General features: G+C 45.1%; 1 protein-coding gene across 2 annotated transcripts in view; it reads left to right on the top strand.

Moving 5' to 3' along the window:
• The first annotated feature begins 755 nt into the window (after positions 1–755).
• MINDY4 (MINDY lysine 48 deubiquitinase 4) overlaps positions 756–12429 on the top strand; it is an 89743-nt gene continuing 78069 nt past the window's right edge. The window contains exons 1-4 of one of the 2 annotated variants that reach the window (XM_083466837.1): positions 756–989; positions 3636–3755; positions 4854–5071; positions 8498–8741. In XM_083466837.1, coding sequence (XP_083322963.1) covers positions 927–989; positions 3636–3755; positions 4854–5071; positions 8498–8741 — 645 coding nt within the window. In that variant the 5' untranslated portion in view covers positions 756–926. The remainder of the gene's footprint in view (positions 990–3635; positions 3756–4853; positions 5072–8497; positions 8742–12429) is intronic. The other variant, XM_083466838.1, reaches the window with a different exon arrangement.

Raw genomic sequence — 12429 nt, 5'->3', positions numbered from 1 at the left:
GGTCCCCAAGAGAGGGGGCCCTAAGCTAAAGCTTGTTTAACTTCTTCTTTGGCGATCCCTCGTAGCCGAGTAAGATTGTCTTCCATAAACACGGTTTTAACAATGAGTCTGTAAGTGACTGTGGAGGCCAATTCTGGATCCACACGTCCTTCCATAGTGAGGACATAGGTTTCCGGGCAGGAGCTGATCACGGTGTGGATTTGCCAAGCGTGTCTTCCTCTTAGACCAGGGGTCAGCAAACTTTTTCAGCAGGGGGCCGGTCCACTGTCCCTCAGACCTTGTGGGGGGCCAGACTATATTTTGGAAAGGGAAAAAAATGGACGAATTCCTATGCCCCACAAAGAACCCAGAGATGCATTTTAAATAAAAGGACACATTCTACTCGTGTAGAAACACACTGATTCCCGGACCGTCCGTGGGCCAGATTGAGAAGGCGATTGGGCCGGATCCAGCCCCCGGGCCTCAGTTTGCCTACCCATGTCTTAGCACGTTTCTCCCTTGCGTCCTGAGTTCGAGTGCCTTCAAAGCCCATGACACCTTTAGGAAAGGCTGTTCTCCAACTGGAGCGCTCGCAGGTAAATCCGGCACTGGCTGGGTCCCTCCGAAGTTGCCCGGCGCGATGAGTACCTTGCCTTGCGCGCTTACCTGTGCGCGCCCAGGTGAGTTGCCTCGCCGCGCCGGGTGCCTTGCCCCCGCAGGAGCGGCAGGGGGCGCTGCGAACGCTCTCCCGGCCATGATTCCATCGCCACGGCAACCTGCCAACGGCAACGCAACAGCCGGGTTGCAGATGGAGACCTGGAAGCTGCGCAGCTGCAGTTCGCCAGGCGCACAAAACAAAGGCGCTCTCTTTTTCTCCCTCTCCCGGTCCTTAAACTGAGCCAGCAAACGCAGATCTCCCTTTTTTTGCATGCTCTGGGAGTTTTGCAATGGAAGCCTCTTTCCTGGAAGAGGTGGCTGCATCCTTGGTGAGAGAATTTCTCAGCAAAAAGGTAAAGGAATAATAAAAATAAAGAGCTTGCGATCTGCCTTGGAGAGCAGTGCATGCGCGCTTTACGATGCTTTGGGAAGGGGGGAAAATAGCAGTGCATTTTGTTAAGCTTAAAACATTCCTTCTGCTTTCCCCAGATTTTGCTAAGATAATTAATGTCTCTGTGTGTGTGTGTGTGTGTGTGTGTGTGTGTGTGTGTGTGTGTGTGCATATATATGCATATACATATATGAGAATGACTTTGATTCAGGCTGCAACAACAAGATCTCAGCCACCCACCACGAGGACTACATTTCCCAGAATGCACTTGGGATTCCCATGAACGCGGAAGCAGAAACATGAGTTTTCCACCCAATTTGATAGGAAAAGGCTGTCCAAATGTTAAAACAGAGCGTAGATTGTGTTGAACGGATGTGTACTGGAGAGAGAAAAAAAAAAGCACGAGCGATGAAGCACGAGCGATTATTCTGTTTAAAAATAACATTTTTTATTTTTAAAAAAGTGGAGGGGAGAAAGGGATTGAGAGCTCCCCGGTAGGAGGTGCTATTAAAAGTCATCTGTTTGGCCGCTTCTAGCATTTTATCCATTAAAAGCTGCAGAGTCGGCGAGAAAGAGACAGAGAAGGAATTTCCAATAGTAAAAATGCATGTCTGCTTTTGTGACCCATATCCATTTCACACATCTAATTCAAGCCTGGATTATTTATCATCTTTGTTAGTTTCACGGAATCGTAGAATTGCCGTGTGGGAAGCGACTCATCTAGTCCAACCCTCCGCATCCTTTGTTTATGTTTGTTTATGCATTTATTTACATGCTTGGCCGACACTTCATATCATCAGGGACAGCTTGCAAGCTTAATAAAAAAAATAAATTGCAACTTGTGGCGGGAAAACAAGCAAACAGAACTGATACAATGCAAATGAAATCATATAACTTTTTTAAATGGTTTTTAAAAACAAACAAACAAACCCAAAAGTTGCAATACAGCTTTGTCCCCTGCCATAATGTCACAGTTTTAAAGAAATTGAAACCTGGGGGAAATGGTTTTGCAAAGCATGGTTTTGCTGCCTTGCAAAGCAGCTAACCTCACTTCCTCAGGATCCAGCCCTGGTGAGGATCATGACCTGCTAGAGGGGCATAGGGTTGTAAACACCCACAACCTCTCTTCCAAACAGGGTGCATAAAAATCAATGATTTTTAAAAAATAATTAATTAAAAATGGATTTTTAAAAATTTAAATCGGATTTTTTCAAAATTTAAATCAGATTTTTAAAATAAAATGCTTTCGGAGGAGAAATCTTTCTAAAGATAGTTTTCTATTTAAGTTACATTATAGTCCAGAAGCTAGTCATCAGGAAATAAGGATTTAAGTTTTTCATGTGTGCTAAAACTCAGTCTAAGTTTTTTTAAAAAAACACATTTAACCACATCAGTTAACAAACATGGATACATATGCTATAATGTTATTGCTTTAGTTAAATAAATTGTTTAAATGGTTGTTAAGGAAATAATTATTTTTTCCCCTTCCAACAAAGTACAGCAGAAAAGTTGCCCAAATATAAACAGTTAACTTATGAAACCTCACAATGATTTCATAATTATCTGTCTTTGTATTTCCAATAGTATAACCAAATCAGTAATTTTCGATATAACTGTAAAAACTACTCTGAAAATTTATCATTCCAAAAAAAGAAACCTTCCTCTGGTTGTAAATATTAAGATTACACCAGCAAGAATGAGTCTTTCTGTAAAACAGATGATTTAAATCAAGTATTATTGACTAGTGATTTAAATCGTGATTTAAATCGATTTGATTTAAATCAAATCCACCCTGCTTCCAAAACTCAAAATCTGCCCACAGACCCCAAAAGGTTGGCAACCTTTGCTTTATGCACAGAATCCTATTGCATGCCCCTATGTGCTATGCCAGGGACACGGGTGGCGCTGTGTGTTAAACCACAGATCCTAGGACTTGCCGATCAGAAGGTTGGCGGTTCGAATCCCCACGACGGGGTGAGCTCCTGTTGCTCGGTCCCTGCTCCTGCCAACCTAGCAGTTCGAAAGCACGTTGAAAGTGCAAGTAGATAAATAGGTACTGCTCCGGTGGGAAGGTAAACGGTGTCTCCGTGTGCTGCTCTGGTTCGCCAGAAGCGGCTTAGTCATGCTGGCCACATGACCTGGAAGCTGTACGCCGGCTCCCTCGGCCAATAAAGCGAGATGAGCGCCGCAACCCCAGAGCTGGTCACGACTGGACCTAACGGTCAGGGGTCCCTTTACCTTTATGGTAACCTTTGGCAAGGATATCTAATAGGTAAAGGACCCCTGGATGGTTAAGTCCAGCCAAAGGCAACTATGAGGTTGCGGAGCTCTTATTCCTTTCCTGATGGGTCCGTTCAGGATTGGCCACGACTCAATAGGGTCAGATTCCTCATAGTGATTTTATACAGTTCATAATGCAAATATTCCCTAGCGACGACTGGACCTAATGGTCAGGGGTCCCTTTACCTTTATGTGCTATGCCAACTTCACTGGATAGTATTTTTCTGTAGGAACTTTATCAACAAGTTGTCCTGAACTGTTAAGACAGGATGGGGAGAGGTCTCTATCCTGCACAGCGCCACGTCCGTCCTCTCTCTTCCCTCCGCAGTGCTTGAAGAAAACCATCGTTGTGATGGACGAAGAGTTGCCCCGGACAGCTCTCAGCATCAACAACAGAAACGAACTGCGAAATATCTTGCACCTCCAGTCTTTGTGCAAGCAAAACAAGGTGAGAAGATGAATCCTCTGTACAAAATTCCCCGGATCCTTTGGAAACCTGAGGGCGGGTGGAGATGAGGCCAGCCGTTCCATAGATAAACTACGGAACTCGCTGGACATGTAAAAAGGTAAAAGTGTATTGGGAAATGATATATAATGAGTTGAAAAAAAATGTTTAAAACTACTTTTCCAAAAACACACAGAGTCCTTTTTATCGAGGATAACCCAGACTGAAATTCCTAGGTGTCAGGAAAGGTTATTTATGTATGCAACAACTGCAGCCCATGTTTTGTTAGCCCATAAATGGACAGTGAGTGTGAGGTCCCACCTAAAAAGAGTTGGTAACTTAAGTTGACAGAATACGCAGAACTTGCAGGTTTAATATATAGAATAAGACAGCAAGAAGAACATACATTTAAAGAAGATTGGAAAGCATTTACGGAATATATGGAAAATAACTGTACACAGCTGAAAACACTGGCAGCATTAAGATAAATTCAACAGAGTAAATAATTTTTGATGGATGTGAAAGTGGAAAACGGATTTGGACAGTTATAGTAAGATATGCAGGGATGTATATGATATGTAAAATGAACCACGGGAAGAGAAGAAGGGTAGTGTTATGTACTGAAGTTCTCACCCTGGGCCAGCAGGGGGATACTGTAGATAGTTATGCAAATAAGGGATCGGAAGTGACGTTCAGTGATTGGATAGTTTTAGAAAATTGTTACAGTTAGGTTGTACTGGAGCTCTGTATAAGCAGGCTGGCTGAACGCTTCAGTTCAGTTCTGTTCTGGCCTGTGAATAAACAAGAGCTGTTTGAAGAATCGCTGTGTTGTCTGATATGTTCACCCACAACTTAACAGGTAGCTCCTGCAGCCAGTGGGAAGCTGCGCACGCCTCCTCCGTGCCGGAAGGAGCGCCGGAAATAGTGTTTGCACATGCGTGAACCAGCCCAAGCCACAAAAACTTTGCCGACTCCTGGTGTAGACAATATTGAGCTTGTTGAACCGGTAGTCTGAAGCAGCTTCCACTGTGCACATATCTCAGTTAAGGGTTCAATGAAAGACAGAGGTTTTCTCTAACCAGCTGAGCTCTTCTGTTGCAGGCAAGGGAGAATCCCTTGAAAACCCTCCTTGAAGTCATGGCCAGCTATTTTCTGGAGCATACGAGCGGCTCCAAGGGCGTGAAGGGGAGCCCGCCAGCCCCACAGAAGAAGCTCAGCCAGCCCAGGTGTACAGAGGACTCTGTCCTGAAGAATTATCTCTCTGATGAAGACGGCCACTTGCAAACTGGGCCTGGAAAAAGCAAAACCGAGACCTACAGGTATGGATAAGCGCTTTGATTCTAAATCCATTTTCTTGGGCCAAGAAATGTCGCTACAGATGAATCTTCTTGGTGTAACTCAGAAGTGGAGAGCATTTTTCATCTCTGCATTCCCTTTTGGAGATCCTTCTAGGGACCACATACCAGTGTTGGGTGGGGCCAGGTTGGCTAGTGCGTGGAGCAATGGATGTGACTTTGACCTTTGCACAGGTGATTCCAGGCACAGGAAGGTCAGGGGTTTCTACACACACAAACCTCTCTCCATCCTTTACCCACGCAACTGAGGCACAGATTCTGCAGCACAATTGCTGACAGGAGCGAGGCCTTGTGTGCATTTACGTAATGCCTGGACTCAGAGGTCTGTTCCAGTTGCGGGCTGGCCCAGTATACCTGAAGGAGCATCTCTACCCCCATCGTTCAGCCCAGACACTGAGGTCCGGCTCTGAGGACCTTCTGGCGGTTCCCTCGCTGAGAGAAGTGAAGTTACAGGGAACCAGGCAGAGGGCCTTCTTGGTGGGGGCGCCCGCCCTATGGAATGCCCTGCCATCAGATGTCAAGGAAATAAACAACTATCTGACATTTAGAAGACATCTGAAGTCAGCCCTGTTTAGGGAAGTTTTTAATGTTTTCTTACATTTTTAATCTATTGTTAGAAGCTGCCCAGAGTGGCTGGGGAAACCTAGCCAGATGGGCGGGGTATAAATAATAAAATATTATTATTACTACTTCAATAAGTTATTGATAGTATTTAAAGCCCTTAGGACCTGTGAGATCGCCTCACCCACTTCAGTCGATGCAATTAACACTCCTACAGGTACCACATAACTAGGGCTGGGTGGTATCTAGTTAATAATAACTGGTCATAATAATAATTTTATTATTTATACCCTGCCCATCTGGCTGGGTTTCCCTAGCCAATCTGGGCAGCTTATATCACTTATAGGTAAAGGTAAAGGGACCCCTGACCGTTAGGTCCAGTCGTGACTGACTCTGGGGTTGCGGCGCTCATCTCGCTTTATTGGCCGAGGTAGCTGGCATAGAGCTTCCGGATCATGTCATCAGCATGACTAAGCTGCTTCTGGCAAACCAGAGCAGCGCACAGAAACACTGTTTACCTTCCCGCCGGAGTGGTACCTATTTATCTACTTGCACTTTGATGTGCTTTCGAACTGCTAGGTTGGCAGGAGCAGGGACCGAGCAACGGGAGCTCACCCTGTTGCGGGGATTCGAACCGCCGACCTTCTGATCAGCAAGTCCTAGGCTTTGTGGTTTAATCCACAGCGCCACCCGCGTCTCTTATAGCACTTACAGAAACATAATAAAAGGTCAAACATTAAGTAATTCCTCATATAGGGCTGTCTTCAGTTGTCTTATAAAACTTGTGTAGTTCCTTATCTCCCTGACATCTGATGGCAGGGTGTTCACAGGGAGGGCGCCACTACCGAGAAGACCTTCTGCTTGCATTCCTGTAACTTCGCTTCTCGCAGGAAGGGAACTGCCAGAAGGCCCTCGGAGCTGGAATTCGGTGTCCAGGCAGAATGATGCGGGTGGAGACGCTCCTTCAGGTATACTGGGCCGAGGCTCTTTAGGGCTTTAAAGGTCAGCACCAACACTTTGAATTGTGCTTGGAAACATGAAGATACTTTAGGACCATTGTTATATGGTCCTGGCAGCTACCCCCAGTCACCAGTCTAGCTGCCACATTCTAGATTAATTGCAGTTTCCAGGTCACCTTCAAAGGTAGCCCCACACAGAGCGCATTGCAGTAGTTCAAGTGGGAGATAACCAGAGCAGGCACAACTCTGGCAAGACAGTCTGCAGGCAGGTAGGGTCTCGGCCTGTGTATCAGATGGAGCTAGGAGACAGCTGCCCTGGACACAAAATTAACCTGCATTTCCATGGACAGCTGTGAGTCCAAAATGACACCCAGGCTGCGCACCTGGTCCTTCAGGGGCACAGTTACCCCATTCAGGACCAGGGAGACCTCCACATCTGCCTATCCCGTCCCCCCAAAACTGTACTTATGTCTTGTCGAGATTCACAATGGTTTTCAACATATATCCCCAACTCAACACCGCAATACAGTGGTACCTCAGGTTAAGTACTTAATTCATTCTGGAGGTCCGTTCTTAATCTGAAACTGTTCTTAACCTGAAGCACCACTTTAGCTAATGGGGCCTCCCGCTACCACTGTGCCGCCGGAGCACGATTTCTGTTCTCACCCTCAAGCAAAGTTCTGAACCCGAGGTACTAATTCTGGGTTAGCGGAGTCTGTAACCTGAAGAGTATGTAACCTGAGGTATCACTGTATACTGTTGTTGCCTTCCTATTAATATAGTGCGGTGCACACCCCAATCTCTGAATAGTAAGAGAACCCAGAGGGCTTGGTTTCCTTGGAAGCAAGGTCACTGGTGGCTCCTTTGTCATATTATGGTTTTATTTATGTGCCTGTGCCTGATGAACGGAAAAGAGAAAGCTCACTGAAATGACATTCATGCCTGCTTAAACCATGAGACACAGTTTCTAAACCAAAGCGTGCTTCTACTGGACTCCATAGCTCTCCAGGCAGCTGTTCCCATACTGTGGTCTGTCCTTTGGCAATCACTCGTAGCCAAGTAAGATTGTCTTCCATAAATACAGTTTTAGCAATGAGTCTGTAAGTGACCGTGGAGGCCAATTCTGGATCCACACGTCCTTCCACAGTCGGGACATCGGTTTCCGGGCAGGTTATGATCACGGTGTGGATTTCCCAAGCGTGCCTTCCTCTTAGCATGTTTCTCCCTTGCGTCCTGAGTTTGAGTGTCTTCAAAGCCCATGACACCTTTGGTAAAGGCTGCTCTCCAACTGGAGTTCTTGCAGGCAAGTGTTTCCCAATTGTTGGTGTTTATACTTCTCCTGCCAACCTAGCAGTTCGAAAGCACGTCAAAGTGCAAGTAGATAAATAGGTACCGCTCTGGCAGGAAGGTAAACGGCATTTCTGTGCGCTGTTCTGGTTCTCCAGAAGTGGCTTAGTCATGCTGGCCACATGACCCGGAAGCTGTACGCCAGTTCCCTCGGACAATAAAGCGAGATGAGCGCCACAACCCCAGAGTCGGCCATGACTGAACCTAATGGTCAGGGGTCCCTTTACCTTTTTATACTACATTTTTTTAGATATGCCTTGAAACAATCTTTAAACCTCTTTTGTTGACCCCCAGCATTACGCTTTCCAATTTTAAGTTTGGAATAGAGTAGTTGCTTTGGAAGACGATCATCAGGCATCCACACAACATGACCAGTCCAACGAAGTAGATGTTGAAGAATCATTGCGTCAACACTGGTGATCTTTGCTTCTTCCTGTACGCTGGTCTGTAGAACCATCAATGGTCCATGAACTTCATTCAGGCGGTCTAAATGACAGACTTCCTTGCATCTGTGTCCTTGCAGCTACGAGATCGATGGGGAAATAATCCCCAAGCGAGACCAGCACAAGAAAAGCGAAAAGTGCAAATCTGGGACGGCATTCGAGAGCAGCTCACTCTCTGAGGGAGAGAAACCAGCGAGCCATCACTACGGGGACTTGAGGACACCTGAGCTCTCTTTGAATGCCATGAGGGAGCAACCCCAAGCTAGGAGCGGTGGTCTATTTGGCAGAGGAACGATGGCGGCCCCCCCAGTCAACTCTCCAGAGGTTCTTTGCTCTCATTCTAAACATTTTGTTATTTTTATTATTATAAAAAATTAAATAATTTTATTTATTGCACTTCTGTACCACCTTTCTGACAAGGCAGCCCAATAAAATTTTGCAATTTAAGATATGAAAACAGAACAAGAAAACCCACAACATTGGAAAATATGTAAACATAGCAAAAAACACAACAACCCCAGAGTCATTTCAGGTCGTTGGTGGTTTCCTCAGAACCTGAAGACAGGGACTTCCTTAGCTGGGCTCCCCAGACTAGGGAGAAATTAAATTAAATTCCCAAATTCGTACTTCCTGAAACAATATGGGAACTGGAAAAAAGCAGCCCTCCTTCAAAATTTCCACTGCTCTGAATTTGGCAATGTCATTTTATAGTGTGCATATATGTTGTGCATACATTGGTAGGAATAATGTCCAAGAATGAATTGTATTAAGGGAACTAGCTCTGTAAAAATGTGTATATTAGACAAAATGGCATAGGAAGTGTGTGTTGTAGAAGAAATTCACACAAAAACGCTGCGGCATTTCCCCTTTTTAAACAGCAATGCAGACTGATGTAGATATGTCGAGAACTGAACATAATAAGGCTGGAAGAGTGAGGAAATGAGAGAAGCCAAACGGATGTATTTGCCTATCATCCACCTCTGATTTTAGGAGGGAGAGAGCGTTATTATTAGTCCACATAGCTCCATATTGTCTACACTGAGCGGCAGGGACTCTCCGGGGTTTCAGACCTGGGATATATATTCCCAACCCTACCTGCAGGTGTTGGGGGTGAAACCCAATACCTTCTTTGGATAGAGCAGGTGTTCTCACATTGAGCCATGGAGCTTTCCAAGGCAGTTGTGAAAGTCACCTGAATGGGGATTATCTGAAGAGCCAAAGTGCTGGGACAAATCTGTGGAAGGATAAAAGCCACATCTTTTAAAAGGCAGCAGATGGTTTGTTGATTAGGACAGCTCTACCTCTATGCTGGTGGCGCTGTGGGTTAAACCACAGAGCCTAGGACTTGCCAATCAGAAGGTCAGCGGTTTGAATCCCCACGACGGGGTGAGCTCCCATTGCTCGGTCCCTGCTCCTGCCCACCTAGCAGTGCAAGTGCAAGTAGATAAAGTGCAAAGTGCAAGTAGATAAATAGGTACCGCTCCGGCAGGAAGGTAAACGGTGTTTCAGGGGACTGCTCTGGTTCGCCAGAAGTGGCTTAGTCATGCTGGCCACATGACCCGGAAGCTCCCTCGGCCAATAAAGTGGGATGAGCGCCGCAACCCCAGAGTCGGCCACGACTGGACCTAATGGTCAGGGGTCCCTTTACCTTTACCTCTATGCAAACCTGTTGGGTTGTGCAGGACTCAGTTGGGGGTTTTATACGATACAATACGATACGATAATCTTTATTGTCATTGTCCCATACAGAACAAAGAAATTGAAAATCTACATCAGACATTCAAAAACCAATAAGCCTGCTATCCCAGCTAACCCCCTAAAAACTCTGATACCCCATAATTAAATACAATATACTCCCATAGAGACTACCTTACACTGCAATTAAAACCAAAATCGCATTTGAATAGAAACTGTTTCTCAGGCGGCTAGTCCTAGTCTTTATAACCCTGTACCTTCTTCCAGAAGGCAGAAGCTGAAAGAGATCATTTCTGGGGTGCGCACTATCCTGCGCTATCTCTGCAGCTTTCTTGTGACACCTGGAAGCATAGAGTTGATCCAAGGTGGGAAGAGTACACCCAATTATTCTCTCCGCAGTTTTTACAACCCTGGACAGCATTGTTTTTCCCCTGACCGTGCAGCTCCCAAACCACACACACAGACCATAAGTTAATACACTTTCAACAGTACAATCGTAAAATGCCATCAACAGGTCCTTTGAGACATTGTTTTTCCGGAGGAGTCTCAGAATATATAACCTCTGCTGTGCTCTCTTCATCAGGTCTTTGCTGTTTTCTCCCCAGGTTAGGTCATCTCTCTCTTTTTTTTATAAGATATTTATTAGGATTTTCAAAATATTACAAAATAAAAAAAGAAAAAAGAAAAATACAAAATAAAAGTAATTAAAAACAACTCAATCTTTCCATTACTTATTTTTCATTAGCTTGTTTCCCGGACCTCCTCACGCCTCCCTTTTTTGTATTCCAATTCAATTTGTTGGTTCCTCAAATCCTTCCCCTCTTTGTTTATCCTAATCTTTAATCTTAAAATATTATAACATTAAATCTTTACCTATTAATAATCCATTTTTCATATTCCCTTATAATATTGCAGCTAAAAACCACTTAGTTTCTATCCAACATCATTCTAACATTCATTAATTTTACAATATTTCTGTAAATAATCTTTAAATTTCTTCCACTCTTCTTCCACCAACTCTTCTCCCTGGTCTCGGATTCTGCCAGTTCCATATAGTCCATCACCTTCATCTGCCATTCTTCCAGAGTGGGTAGATCTTGTGTCTTCCACAGGTTAGGTCATCTCTCAACTCCATTCCTAGAAATCGAAACACTGAGACCTGTTCCACACACTTCCCCTCAATAACAAGTGGCTGAATATTCAATTTACATTTCCTACATGTCCACAATAATCTCTTTTGTTTTCTTTAAGTATGTGCTGTTAATGGAGAAGATCTGGGTTCCAGTGAGTGACCTACCCCGGCTTTCCCTGTAAGGGAAAGTAATTGTTTGGGGAAAATGGCTTTCACCAGGTGACAAGGGGGCGGGGCCTAGCAACACATAGTGATTGCTCATTGGGTGCATTTGGCTGCAGACTTGCAGCTGATTGGCCACCAGAGGTAGGCTGAGTGATCTAATTGATGATTATGTGGGTCATTATGTTGGGGTGACAGGAACAGTGTTGAACCCTGGCTGGGAGAAGGGCAGTGCCCCATTTTGCCCTGAAGAGAAACCACCTATTCTGGGCTACATGGACCCAGAACCTGGCTCAATGTAAGGCAGATTCGACCATCCTAATCCCTATAGTGCAGCAATTAAAACTGCACATTTGCAAAGCTAAGCAGGGTCTGACATGGTTTCAAACTGGATGGGAGACCATGTGTTGAGATTCCTCCATTTGCAGGGGGTTGGACTAGATGACCCTTGGTGCCCCTTCCAACTCTACAGTTTTTTTTAATTCTTTGCCATCCTGTGTGGCTCATCCTAGGGCCACCTTTAGATGTTTTGAGGAGTCGAGTTATCAATGCGTCTTGTACAGAAGAGAAGGACAAGCGTAGGTCGGTTACCCCTCTGTCATAAAAAACACTGCTGTGTGTATATTCTCATTTTATTCTAAAAACATGCAGTTTTAGGGTGCTTTGGTGCATCAAGGCCTATAGAATTGTAGCAAGGCCTGTATACCTGAAGGAGCATCTCCACTCCCATCGTTCTGAGGTCCAGCCCCAAGGGCCTTCTGGCGGTTCCCTCCCTGCGAGAAGTGAGGTTACAGGGAACCAGACAGAGGGCCTTCTCGGTGGTGGCGCCCGCCCTGTGGAACGCCCTGCCATCAGATGTCAAGGAAATAAACAACTATTTTACTTTTAAAAGACAACTGAAGGCGGCCCTGTTTAGGGAAGTTTTCAATGTCTGATGTTGTATCGTTTTTAATATTTTGTTGGAAGCCGCCCAGAGTGGCTGGGGAAACCCAGCCAGATGGGTGGGGTATAAATAATAAATTA

The sequence above is a fragment of the Podarcis liolepis genome, assembly GCF_965112155.1.
Source record: "Podarcis liolepis genome assembly, chromosome: 12".
In the NCBI taxonomy this organism is placed as follows: Eukaryota; Metazoa; Chordata; class Lepidosauria; order Squamata; family Lacertidae; genus Podarcis; species Podarcis liolepis.
Note: the sequence above shows the minus strand (reverse complement) of the source record. Positions and strands in the feature narration are given on the sequence as shown.